A 13941-nucleotide genomic window follows, 5' to 3' on the forward strand; every position below is an offset into this window, starting at 1 on the left:
ATTTTTTTACCACCACTAAAGTAGCACTCCGTAAACAAGTGTAGCGAACTAACACAAGCGAGGGAGGAAATAAACAAACCGGCGGGAGAAAACCCTCAGTACACAGATTTTAGCGTGTTTTTCATCTCGGGCGACTTATTTTAAGACTGCTGTTGTCATAGATGAAAGAGAATTTCGAAAGTTTCAAAAAAAGTACTCTGTATATAACTACAAGTGAATCCATGCAGGAGAAAATGTAGAGACATTAACATATGGTCTCATTGTTCCGATAAAGTAGACGCTCAGAAGTACCTTTGGCTACGACTAAAGTTAAGGCACAATTAAAAACCCGAAGAATCTTGGGAGTTCAAACAAAAGCACAAACAATATTGTAATGTGACGTATTTCCCATAAGAGGAAGTTCTAAGCAGAAAGCTCAACTTCATCGTCGCAAAAATATTACAATTGCAAACTGGAGTATTCTATGTAAGCATGGCTAAAAAAGAAAGCAGGTAGATAAAGTTCATTCCTGCATCCAGATTGTTAATCCACGGCAAACGCTGATTCTTAAGCCTGCAAGGTATTGACAAGAATCAAATATTATTGACCGAATATTCAGCAGAAGTAAAAAAAAAAAACAGCTAAAACTACTCTTGCGGGATTTATTTAGGACGAAGAATTGGAATTGCAATATTCGGCAAAATATGAGGAGAATTTTGAAAAGAATGTTGCATTTCCAATGAATAGGAGGAAGTATGACGATTAAATAGAGTTTCGTAGGTTCTGCAAGCGTAAGGAAGTATAATCTATGTTACTCCAACCCGGCTTGAAAAGGGTCGGACACGGGTGCGTATCCAAGTGTCGGACATGGCTATTTTAAGAAAAATTGTCAAGTTTTTGGTCTAAAATGAAGTATTCGAGTGTCATACCAGTGTCCAAGGATGTCCAAGGATCGAGTGTCGGACACGGGTACGTGAGCTCATATGAAGTGTCGAAGTAACATAAGAGTATAATACAAGAATTTAATGTTGATAAGTGATGATAACCGCCCCCTTAAAGATCAGAAACATTAGCGGGTCAATTATAACCCTTACTACTCTAACCAAAGTGGCTTGAGTGTAGTGGAGTGCGGGAGTGCCTCAAAGCGTTGCAATGGCAACGAATTGAGAGGTCCCGGGTTCGACTCCCTACACGGGAGTGCTGCGGTTACCTGTCATTCTAAAGGATGTCTTACATGGCACACGTGGTTTGCAGGGTATTGCATGTGCCCGGGGGATTCAACCCCTCGTCACCAAAAAAAAAGAAAAAGAATATGAAGTCTAATTGACCATGACTCATAAAGAATATGAGCTCCATGTCATGTACTCCGTATTTGACACTGACTATCCGTCATGACTCATGACGCAACACTCCAGGTATTTAATTTCAGTCTCGAAACATGAAACTTTTTCACTAACAGCCGAGTCTGAGTAATGTAGCTCACATCAAGTTTCTAACAGTTAATATGATTTCAGACATTTACCTTGTTTGCAATGTTGTTGGAGAGCCAATCCAATCCTTCGTACAGACCTTCTCCAGACGTAGCGCAAGTGCTCTGAATATACCTAAATACACACGGAAAAGCAACTTAGACCTTTGGCTATTTATCAGTAGAAGCATTCAGTATTGCATGTACAATTCTGAAAGCCATACCAGTGACGCTGTCGAAGAGAGTGCAAGCCAAGCTTATCAGTAATTTCAGCGGCATTCATAGCATTTGGAAGATCCTGTTTGTTAGCAAACACTAGCAAAACTGCATCGCGCAACTCATCCTGAAGCAATACGGTGAAAGCTTAGTCTATTTACACATCCAACAAGTTTGAAAACGCTGACGGTGTTTATAAAAAAGAAAACAACAGAAATGTTAACGACATCAAACAGGATGTATAGCAGATACCCAGATGAAAGCTGAAAATAAAAATCTGAGACGACAAATTAGCTCTAAACATCTAACTAAACTAACACGTTATAAAAGCTATTGGAGATGGCACATACCTCATTCAACATCCTGTGCAACTCATCCCTAGCCTCAACAACACGGTCTCTATCATTACTGTCCACCACGAAGATGAGACCTTGTGTGTTTTGGAAGTAGTGTCTCCACAATGGACGGATCTGTAACAGATTTGGGTTGAATGATTAACTGCTTTCTATACTAAGAAGAATAAAAAAAATGAGAACTTTTCAACGAATGATTAACTGCTTTCTATAGGCCAAAATGATTCATGAAATGATACTTACGCAAGCACTTAAAAAACGTGAAAGCCTCTTGCATAAAAATCACATCACCAAATATACACACAACACAAGTAATTGATTGATACGAAAGTAAACAGAGCATAGTAAACAAACCTTGTCCTGACCCCCGACATCCCACACTGTGAAGCTGATGTTCTTGTATTCAACAGTTTCCACGTTGAATCCTGGAAAGATAGACAGCTTTTTAGCACACAATTGATTAATATACAAGAGCATGCTTTACATGTACCACACTCACGACATAGACTAGCTTCATGAAGCTATCTCAACAATTTTTGTTACACACGGAATAAATAGATCAATATATCCTAATGCAATTCTCTGATCATACATCACGCAGTGGTGCTCATACAATTACATGGACATTTATAGGATTGTTGCAGCAGCCAGCAGCAGGGTTCAGGATATATTGAATTAAAAGAAATCTAACTCTGCAAATGACAATACTATCGACCAATCACATTAAAATATGGCCTCCAAAGCAAGGCAAATACAAGGCACAAAATTATGATTTCTCAACAAATTCTGTTGCAAATTGGTCGGAAGTCTACAAATTGAAATGACCAGCAACTCACAAAATTATTTCCGAATAAACAGGTGACATGTTTAAACGATTTCTGCTAATAAGCAGAATTTCAAGAGAGAAGATTGAGACACAAATGTTACATGTTTGACCTAGGAAACACAGAAATTTAAACACATATGTCAATCACGTACGATAGACATGCATGATTAATCTTGAGAGAAATTGAAACTTAGAGGAAATATACAGCCACAGATACAGAGGAACAAGTGAAAACTCGAAATGATGTGAATGTAAGGCAGAGGAGCACAACATACCAATGGTTGGAATAGTAGTGACGATCTCACCAAGCTTGAGCTTGTAGAGGATGGTGGTCTTACCAGCAGCATCGAGACCCACCATCAGAATTCTCATTTCCTTCTTGGCGAAAAGACGGCTGAACAACTTGGTGAAAGTAAGCCCCATTTTTTCTCTCTAAATACAAAAAACCCTGAGCACACAACAAGAAAACATATATTAATGAAGCAGTAAGCCAAATTATGATCATCTAAGTTGATCATCAAAAATGCATAAACCAAATACCAAATTAAAAATACTACTGCGATCAAGCTGAGATTTAACACAAAAGACGAAAACAATGCAGTATTCACTTCAGGTATCTAAATTTGGCAGCATACAGCTGAAAATTCGAAATGATATATTAAATCACACAAACCAATAGTTCTCCGGATTATAATTCCAACATTTCAATCATCACACAATATCATTAATCCCCGAACCGCTATATCACGGAGCTATCAGATCCAAACAATTCAATCTAACAACAAATATGATGGTCATCTAGTTTCCGTAATTACACACACAGGATTCTCCAACATTACATAAATATGAAACACAAATTTCTTATACAAATGAGTTCAATGCAAATTCTTGACACAATGTTGTTGTATACTCGAATGTATAGACAATATGAGCTAAACCCAGACATAAAACAACTGAAACCATCAAGTGTCTACCAGCTGAGCTATTTTTTTACGGATCCTAACAAAGTAATAATACATATCATTAAAAATCAAGAGAACATCGAAATTCCGCAATTTCAAAACCTAGAAAAAAAAAATCTAAGTACAGAACTTCAAAAACAAACACAAATGCAAATTTCAATACAAATGAGTTTAATGCAAAATTTTGACACAATCTGATAATGATGATGAACACACTCGAAATGTATAAAGTATAAACCTAAACTAAACAACTGAAATCATCAAGCAACTACCAGCTCAGCTAAGATCTAAGCAATACAGATTAATAAAAATCCAGAGATCATCAAAATTCCACAAATTCAATACCAAGAACAAAACCATAAACATGCAAAATAAAAACGCACAAATGTAACAAATGTACAAACATAAACCTAAACCTAAACAACTGAAAACATCCAAATTATCAAGCAACTACAAGCCAAACTATTTTTTTCAGATCTAAGCAAACAGATCATTAAAATTCCAGAGATCCTCAAAATTCCGCATACGGCACAAGTAATTAACTTCAATCAGAAGTATAATAAGCAAATTTCTTTAGAAAATGAATTCAATGCGAATTCGTGACACAATCTGATGATGATGCTACACGAATACTTGAAAATTGTACTGCGTATAAACCTAAACCTAAAATAACTAAAATCATCGAAATGATGAAGCAACTAACAGCTGAGCTAAACTGTTTTCAAATCTAAGCAACGCAGATCATTAAAACACCAGCGATCATCTTAATTCCGCAATTTCGAAACCTAAAACAAAACCTCGAACATGCGATTATACAAAAAATGCGCAAATTATCAAACTATTATCACAAATCTGAATCTACGAACGTAAAACGGATAACAAGAATGAGATCAACGCGAATCATAAGCTCAAATAGAAATTGCGATCACCTAAAAATCGCGAACAATTAACAGTAAATTCGTGTAAATTGGAGAATGCGATACAAAATGTATGATGATATGAACAAGATCAAGATCGGAGTAAGCGAAAGAGGAATGTAGATTTGCGAGTTTCGAAACGAACCTTTGAATAGCAGACGGAAATTGAGAGAGAAGAGAGGAAAAGTGCGAGCGAACAGCGAAGGGAATGTAGCGTAGAATATAAGTAGAGGAAGAGGAATAGAAATTGGGGAGAGTTTAAAATACGGACACTCTTTTTAAAAAGTTGTTTTGTGATATTTTTTCTTTTTTTTTTTTTCGATACAGAAAGTAAACGGCCGATCCTCTAAAGTAAGATCAACATATTTCATCTTTTTAGGTCTAAAATATGCAAAAATTGGGGGATGAAATGAAATTAATTATTGAAAATTGAGAAATAAATTGTCTTTTTACGATCCTAAAATGAATTAAAGGCGTTGAATTATTTAGAGAGAGGGTTTGATTTGCATAAAAGGTTTCGGTATGAAATGAGGAATTAATTAGGGTGCTATGAGTTTGGAACTCGATTGCTGATACCTTGTGTTTGTTCCAATTCTAGAATGAGGAATCAAATTTTGGTGTCGGTTTATTTTATTGATTTTTTTTTTTTTGTTTTCTTCTAATTTGCTTTTTTACTATCTAACTTTGACCATAATTTCCGCATATAAATGTTACTCTTCTTTGTGCAATGCATATTATGTCTAGAAGAACATTTCTTTTGTTTGGTCGTTCATGTTTGCTGTTGTGAAGGCCTTATTTGCATTTACAATCACAAAAATCTCATTTGTTACCGGTATATCCAATCCCGAACTCATGTCGACTCATAAGTCATACATAACATTGCAATGCACATTATTCATCAAACATCTCTGTCGGACTTCATGTAATATACATAGGACAATAACGTAACCTACTATAGCCTTACTATGTACTCCCTCCTTCCCGATCATTTGTTATCAAATGTTAATAAATGATTGCGACGGAGAATATATATTTTGTATAATCTATTGAAAAAGGGTCAGAACACAATATTAGACTGAACCCTATTCTTCAACATACATCAGTATCGGTCTGAACCCTATTCTTCAATGGCTTTCCTACTTGTAAACAACCGATAGGTGGTATTATCGGAGTGGTGAGTCCACCAAACGATTGCCAGCAGAAGGGATCATATAACCGATAGAGTCCTTGCAGCGGGCTTAGTTGTATGGTATTTAGAGTAATGTCTGTGCAAGGTAGGTCGTCGCTGCAGGCCAAATGGACTGGCTTTACTGTGTATGTTCCTTTGATATTTTGGTATGTGACGCCTGATACCGCTACAGCTGCTGTTTCATTCCTGCATTGGCTTTTGTCACAGTAATACTGGTCGATCACAATCGGAAGCTGGACTTGGTTCATTTGAATGTTCGAAAACAGAATTCCTTGCACCGATCCTGAACCACCCTGTACAGTCAAATAGTTGGAACCATTTAATTAAATATCCTCAACCAGTCCGGAAACAGTCACTCCTAGGCGAGAAAAAGGATTACGCATCATCGGATGTATTACCTCATACCCTTCTAGTTTTTGAGTTTATATGTATTTTTTTTTTTAGCATTTAAAATTTATAAGGTCTATAATAATTTTTTAATGACAAAACTCAAAATTAACTGAATTTATAAGTATTTTGAACATTGTTGTATTTTTTTGCTTAATGTTTAAATGAATGAGCTCAAAAACTTTACTAAAAACTCGTATTTTTTAAAATAAAACTCAAAAATTTATCATAAAACTCAAAAAGTACAAAATTCAGATGTACTACCAGGCTGCGTTAATTTCTGCATTAACGCTAATTGTGTGATAAATGATAATTTCAGGTGATATGTATACCTGCCACGTCTTTATACGGACTCCTGTCATCGTGCCATGCATACTGACATCTCTGACGGTGACATTCGAGACACAGGCTCTAGTATTGAACCTCCCCAGACTGCCAATGCTAATGCCATGTCCCGGTCCGCAGTTTACATTGTGGACATAGACATTTGAACATCCACTTTGTATGGAAATACAGTCATCCCCTGCACAGAATTTATCCTGTTAAATTCTGAAAAACAAACGTAAACAATTGACTAGGGCAGATAAAGTATAAAAATAAGGTACACGAGTTACATTAACAGAATATATCATGTTACATTCTGAAACGTAAACAATTGACTAGGACGGAAAAATTTACCACAGCCGAGGCTTGAAGAGTGAATGAGCACGTTCTGAGAATTCTGTAGATGGATTCCATCAGTATTAGGACTGTCACCGGGTGATGAAATTGTTATTGAATAAACCGTTACACCAACGCAATTGTCGAATTTGAGATGACATTGAGGACTGTTCTGAATTGTTATGCCTGTTACTGTCACATTGATGCTGCCATAGAACCTTACTGCCTGCATAATACGAGAGATTTTCAGTTACGTCACTCAATTTTATTACAAATTTATCGTAAAATAAAACAAGTGTATTATTACCGCATTAAATTATATTTGTTTTATTATTCACTCAATTTTTAATTTATATTATATAATCGCATATATACCCTATCTGTCGCAGTTTAATAGTTTACACTTGTTTTATTTTGCGATAAATTTGTAATAAAATAAACAAATTTATCGCAAAATAAAACCAGGGAGATCCAAACCCGATTATTACCGTTGGTTTGATACTTGACATTCCGCTCAGCTGACTTCCAGCCTGCTGTATACAAAGATTGTCAGTCTGAAACCGACTCAAATGACCCGTTTACCAGGTACAGGAAAAATTGAAGAGTGAACAGTGAAGAGAATTACAGGTATCGGAGGATGTTTCAGTATCGTGTCATTTAATGGAATGATCATTTGTGTTTCATCATCCCCGGGCGCTTCATATGACGCGTCATTCCACCAGACCGAGCCACTTCCGTCAATGGTGCCCTTCCCCTGAATGGTAAGTCCTACTAATTTTGTGAAATCCATCCACCACATTAAATCAGAACTCCAAGCTTCAGCATTTGTTGGAGCAACTATTGTCCCATCAACCTGCAGAGGGGGCAAACGATAAATTTCTTACGGTCAGTCGTGGGGCCAGGATTAATGAAATGTACAATTGTCGATAAGTCGATAACGTACAGTCAGTGGTGGAGCCAGGATTCCCCGTTAAGGGGGGCGATAAATTTCTTCAGGAAAATTTGAAAATTTTTGAGAACTTTGGATTTTTCAAATTTCAGCGGGACGGGCGCCTCAGTGGCCCCCCTCGCTCCACCACTGCGTACAATTGAGTTGTTAAGAAAATTACCTGGAAAATAATGTCTTTTTGGCAATAAGGACCAGAAAATGAAATGGGTCCCACAAGAAATTGATATCCATATGGAATTAACATTGTTGATGACTGCACTTTACAAGCTTGTTCCCATGCATCTTGGAATGCCTGTATCACGAAATTACATGAGTATTTTTATGCTATATCTTTTAACCACAACTTTTATGGTTGGTTCTTGTTTCGTCGTCTCTTGTTATATCGTCATACAGTGTGCAACGACCTTAAAATTATATTATTTATTTCATCTAATGATTGTAACAAATGAATTACACAAGTCTTTAAAATGTCGTTGTACGTTATACAATGGGCTTAATTGAGAATTTTTGGTGAATATTATTGTTCTTGGATACCGGACCAAATTATTGTCGTGTCTTGTGTATGATGTCTACATGACACGGTACTCCGACATTTTATTAAGTCAAAAACTCGACTTTTCTTTTGTGAAATACCTCGACCCCTGCATTCGAGTAATGACGGAGCCAAGATTTATGATTAGGGGGCGAACAGATAATGTCATTAAGGAAACTCTTAAAAATTTTGACAATTTGAACTAAAACTTTCGATTTTTCATTGTTCAGCGGGGGCGAGCGTCCCTGTTAGGCCTCCTGAATCCGCCATTACATCCAAGTCTAAGTATTAAAGTCTAAGAAAGTTGTTTGGTGGGACAAGTATACATTGTACGCCATACAACAGTCTTATTCGAGTTTTGACGCAAAAAAAAATACTCATTATTATGAGGTTAGTTAAGCTTACCTGAGTGTCATCAGTAGTACCATCACCCACTGCTCCATAATTTAGTACACTAAAAACACTTTCACCTGTTGGTATTTCAGGTGTAGGAACTTCCACAATTGGTACATTATATGGTGGTGACTTCGCTTTCGGAGACGATGGTGGTGTCACCACTACTACTGGTGTAGGAGTTGGTTTCGACGACGGAGGTGCTTTGTGATATGGTCTCTTATGTTTATAATGCTTGTTTACTCTTGCATTACATATATTAATATTCAATGAACAAACTAATACTACAATTAGAAATAGTAATGTGATATTTTTTAAGTGAAAATTCCACATTTTGTGAAATAAATAAATAAACAAATAAATGCTTTATATGAGAGTTTTGGGGAAATAGAGAAAAGGAGAAGCAGAGCAGCTTTTTTTTTTTTTGGTTTCTGATAAGTAGAAGTAGAGATAGTTGAGGTTTAAATAAGGAAATTATGTGGGTACGTATATCGGATATACTGTATCATCGTACATTCTATTTTTAGCAGAATTGCAGACCCCTAATTTAACTCGAATATATAATATACCTCCAGTTGTATAATGAGCATTGTACAATCACTATACATTTATCCAAGCTTATGTTTAATATTTTTGAGCTTTTTAATATTTTTTTTTTTTTTTTTTTTTTTTAATGGCTAAGTGCGTGAGTTCAGAAATTTTCCAGCATAGCTCAGATTCTTTAAAACAAAACTCGAAAACTTTAATATAGAATTCGGATTCTAAACTATACAATTTGTGGTATAGTATATTAATTATCAAAGATATATTTGACACGATATAGATAATTAGCACTAATATAATTCTATCACAATATTATCATATTGTGAATTCTATTATTATAACGATTTCAAATTCCTTACAAGATATACAGCGACACAATGTATATGTAATACGTAGTTACGTATGTATAACGGTATAAGTAGTAATTTGTGATAGTGTAAATAAAGCCAATATTATTCCATAATAATGGAAGCCATATTTGTATTCTTCCTTCATTCTATATGCTTCACTACTTTATGAAACTAACATTATTCTTTTCATTAAATTTTTGTAAGTTTGATGGCAGATAATATTGTTAGATAGTCCTTTAAATTGTTGACATGTGTCCCTTTTATTTTTTCACGTGACCTTGCAAGTCTTCTAGTTCTTCGTCCTACACATAAGTCAATCCAATCTCGTGATCAATCCCTAACTTTGTAAACTTAATTTGGTGAAGTGTGAGTGTGTGACTATATAGTTTAGTACTCCGTTTATGACCCGTATAAAATTGCATAGGTATATACAGATAATATTACATAAATAAATTTTAAATTTTATAGATAATTAAGACATTGAATAATTTTGAATGTACATCCTATATAAAAGTTTAATCACTAAAACTTAGGAGAGACACTCTCTCACTAAATTATTGAGAAACCAATCTTTCGTACCCTTTTATTTATATTTCGTACCCTTTTATTGTTGATCGTGATATAGTAATTTCGTACTTATTTACATAATAAATGTACACATTTTATCATTAATCATGATTTGTACCTATTTTATTACCTTTAGTACCACTTTTTCTTAAAATTGTACAATAACCTCTCAATAAAGTCTCTCAGAAGGCCTACTCAAGTTTAATACTATTATATGTGGAATATGTGTTGCGAACACAACCCCTAACCTGTAATGAATATACATAGAATCGATTTTTCAGTAGTTTTTTTCCAATATTTATAATAGAACATAAATGTGACGATTTGAGTCCACAATGTAAAAATAGTCTATGTTATGAAGATTTTCGTCTATAATAGGATTATGAGCCCGATGTACGCAATAATGCCCGTTTTTCTAAGTCTTCAATAAGTTTCGATTGTAATTTGTAATAAACAAAATCTTATTTGAGACGATGGCCACAAGCTTGTGCTGACTGCTGATATACCCAATTTAAATAATGTTAAAATGGAATAATTTGTGAGACGTCACGAGCTTGTAACCGTCACAAACAAAATTTGCTGTTTATAATAGTTCCGAAGAGATCACATGCAAGTTGGGACTACATTCACGGACAGGAATTTTTTTTGTACTTTAGACAACTTAGTCTTCTCAACAAACAGCAATAATATAGGGACAGTATATTCATGGTAAAGTCCTCTTTTCTTTTACTCATGTAAACTTTCTTAAATTGAACTGTTTTTGACTTTTTTGTAAACAATTTCTATACAATTGACTTCTCCTTAAAGCAATGACAAATAAATGTGCCCTACCACGTTATTATTGTACCTTTTCTTAAATCAAGAAAATGGATTTTCCAGCAAAATGACCTTTCTTGAAATCATTTGAGAACAAATTTAGGGTTGTTTAATACAAGTAGTAATTTACTAGATAAAAATGTCCATGTTTGAGTTATATCTTGGACAAAAATTAAAGTTTTTCTACTACACGAGACCTCAAACGATAGTCCTCTCAAATTTATTTAGCGGCTTTGAATATACTGCAGACCGGTTCTAATATTCAGTAAGAAGTATTCAACAAGGACACGTGTTTAAGAGTTGGAACTATCTTATGAAAGCCCGCATATTTAATTATGCTTAAAATGATGAGTCCGAGTATCATACTGATGTTTAGGTTACGAATATTATACAAAGTAATATAAAGCGCCAGAGTAATATATAAATGATTCGTTGAAAATAATAAGTTTCATGGTGGTGCAAATAGTATTAAGAGTCAGACTCGATTATTAAAAGATAAGTTACACGTACATGCGAGATAACATGAAGAATCAAAGCAATATAAGATATGCAAATTATTTATTCACCTAAGAATAAGAAAGGTAAACAAATGAATAAAATCGGGAGAATCGGAAATAATGTTTCACATGGCCAAGACATGTTACGTTGTATTTTGTAGGAACTAGTGGCTTGGTTTGGTGCCTTAGGTTGAAGGGCTACTCATGTAAATATTAGCCCATCTATTGGGACTGTTCCCTTGGAACGAAGGACCTACTTCTACGTCACAAAAAAAAAAAATGGCCATCTGGAAGATTAGTTATAACGATTAATTTGATTCAAAATAAAATCATATTAAAAAAAAAAAAAAAAAAAAAAGACCGGGATGGCTCCGATACTTATCAAGTCGATCATCATTTAACTCAAGTCGGTATGATTTTACCCATATTTTCGTATGTTATATATTCTAGATATTTTATTCACGCCCGTCTATCTAAAACAAAGTGTTATTGTTGCAAGTAAAAAATTAGTTGCCAAGTAGTGTCACGTGTGGACATGTGGTGCACGCTCATCTGTTTTAAGCTTTGTTACCTTAACGCGCCTATTAAAACGAAGGTTATATTATTGTACAAAATGCATAAACGAAATGCAAAATGCAAACTCCACGTAACTCATTTGTTTGAACTTCATTTTTCATAGGAGGTCCATTGTTTTGTTAAAAGATTACGATTACGATTGAGAGCGAAAGTTTGAGAGTGAAATGTTGTTTATTTTCTCATTTATCCGATACTCAATATATATAACATAATACATTGAATATACATTCAATGTACGGAAGACTTTCTTCGTGTTTATTATTGTAAATATAGACTTGAGGATGGAGGGAGAGTGAATCACGGACGTGAGATTTTCACCTTGACTTCATTGTTTATACGTAGTAAGTAGTACTCCCTCCGTCCCGGTCATTTGTTGTCCTTTGGTTTTGGCACAAAGACCAAGGAAAGAGGAGAGGGCCAATAGCTAAATGACATGTGGAACAAATTGAGTGTGAATGATCAATTTACTCATCAAGTTCATTCTTAAAATAGAAAGGACAACAAATGACTGAGACACCCCAAAATGGAAAAGGACAACAAATAACCGGGACGGAGGGAGTATCATTTTTTGAGTTTTATTTTCTGTAAATTACTAGTTTTAAACCCGTGCAAAATTGCACGGGTATGTATTTAGGACGGTATAAATATTTTTTGATGAATATTTTATTTTTACATTTCTATTGTAATTATTTAATAGTTCTATATCAGTGATCTACATGTTTAATATAGATCAGTGATCTAACTGGAAATGAACATTCTCGACGTTTGTTGAAGAGTAAATTTACTCGGTGGACTATCATTGTCACCTACCATTTTCGATGTGCGCGGCTAGTAGTTAAGTTGCCGAGTTTTTAACTGCAAGTAAATACTCCGTCATGATTTTTTTTTTCAAATATATCGTACTATCTAGTTTTAAAAAATTATGCTTATAATTTATTCGCATTATATGTAATTCAATCCCATAATTAAATATAAATCCTTCTCGTAATTATGTAATTTTTTGTTATTCATTTTTTTTGTAAAATTATGTAAATTCTATAATTTTTAATTAGTTTCATTTATTCCGATTTGTAATTCATACCGCTTATATGCCATTAATTTCATTTATTCGGAATGTATAAAATTATTTCATAGTATTATTTCATAGTATTTGTTCTAAGACGGAATTATTGTCGCATGTTTGTATTGACGGAATTATGAAGAAATAAATTAATTTTGCACTAATTTGGTCCCCACCATAACATGAATTTCCAAAAAAAAAAGGTTGTATTAATGACGTGGCACGTCCTGGATTGAGTATTGTCTTCTGAATTAATAAAGATAAGATTAGCATGTCAACTTCTTGATGATGTTGTCTTTTATTTAATTAATTGTTAACAAAAAGTTTAAAATATTAAAAAATGAGATAGCGTAACTCAATTAACCGATTTCGTAGATCTCTTAACATGAATTATGAGGTGTAGATTTGTTCAGTTGATATTGCCTTGCTTGTAAGTTACATAATTTTTTTTGTTAGTCAAAGATGCGACAAATTGTACATTGTGCATAAATCACATTGATCTTGAGCTGCATGTTCTAAAATTTTTATCAAGATCTCAAATCTATTAATCTTACGTATCTTATTGTGAGAAAATGACAAAGATTAAAATGTGATTATTGAAAAAAATTTGCCAGCATTACACACAAAAAAAGTTTGTGATTCTTAAATTTTGTAATTGTCATGTACTATACAAAGCGGACTCTTTTGTTCTTATTTATGTT

General features: G+C 34.2%; 2 protein-coding genes across 3 annotated transcripts; both read right to left on the reverse strand.

The window, feature by feature from the left end:
• Positions 1-320: 320 nt before the first annotated feature.
• LOC141598634 (ADP-ribosylation factor 2) lies at positions 321-5057 on the reverse strand. Its single transcript, XM_074418337.1, has 7 exons — positions 4867-5057; positions 3118-3290; positions 2371-2441; positions 2014-2133; positions 1672-1790; positions 1502-1583; positions 321-552 (listed from the first exon to the last, which is right to left on the reverse strand). Exons 2-7 carry the CDS (start codon positions 3263-3265, stop codon positions 547-549), a joined length of 546 nt encoding a protein of 181 aa, XP_074274438.1. The 5' UTR covers positions 3266-3290; positions 4867-5057; the 3' UTR covers positions 321-546.
• Positions 5058-5578: 521 nt separating this feature from the next.
• LOC141598635 (polygalacturonase At1g48100) lies at positions 5579-9267 on the reverse strand. Of its 2 annotated transcripts, none has more exons than XM_074418339.1 (7): positions 8844-9267; positions 8067-8198; positions 7583-7810; positions 7446-7487; positions 6976-7183; positions 6630-6820; positions 5579-6203 (listed from the first exon to the last, which is right to left on the reverse strand). In XM_074418339.1, exons 1-7 carry the CDS (start codon positions 9162-9164, stop codon positions 5811-5813), a joined length of 1515 nt encoding a protein of 504 aa, XP_074274440.1. In that variant the 5' UTR covers positions 9165-9267; the 3' UTR covers positions 5579-5810. The 2 variants fall into 2 exon arrangements, with proteins under 2 accessions (XP_074274440.1, XP_074274439.1); XM_074418338.1 differs by having other exon boundaries at positions 7446-7490.
• Positions 9268-13941: the final 4674 nt, after the last annotated feature.

The sequence above is a fragment of the Silene latifolia genome, chromosome 9 (assembly GCF_048544455.1).
Source record: "Silene latifolia isolate original U9 population chromosome 9, ASM4854445v1, whole genome shotgun sequence".
NCBI classification, from domain to species: Eukaryota; Viridiplantae; Streptophyta; class Magnoliopsida; order Caryophyllales; family Caryophyllaceae; genus Silene; species Silene latifolia.

Coding starts and splice junctions, on each gene's coding strand:
- LOC141598634 (XM_074418337.1), bottom strand. CDS start 3,265: ATGGGGCTTACTTTCACCAAGTTGTTCAGCCGTCTTTTCGCCAAGAAG. Junction 2,134..2,370: donor ATGTCGGGGGTCAGGACAAG/GTTTGTTTACTA, acceptor AATCTGTTACAG/ATCCGTCCATTGTGGAGACA. Junction 1,584..1,671: donor TCTCTTCGACAGCGTCACTG/GTATGGCTTTCA, acceptor GTGTGTATTTAG/GTATATTCAGAGCACTTGCG.
- LOC141598635 (XM_074418338.1), bottom strand. CDS start 9,164: ATGTGGAATTTTCACTTAAAAAATATCACATTACTATTTCTAATTGTA. Junction 8,199..8,843: donor GTACTACTGATGACACTCAG/GTAAGCTTAACT, acceptor TTCGTGATACAG/GCATTCCAAGATGCATGGGA. Junction 7,491..7,582: donor TGAAACATCCTCCGATACCT/GTAATTCTCTTC, acceptor CTTTGTATACAG/CAGGCTGGAAGTCAGCTGAG.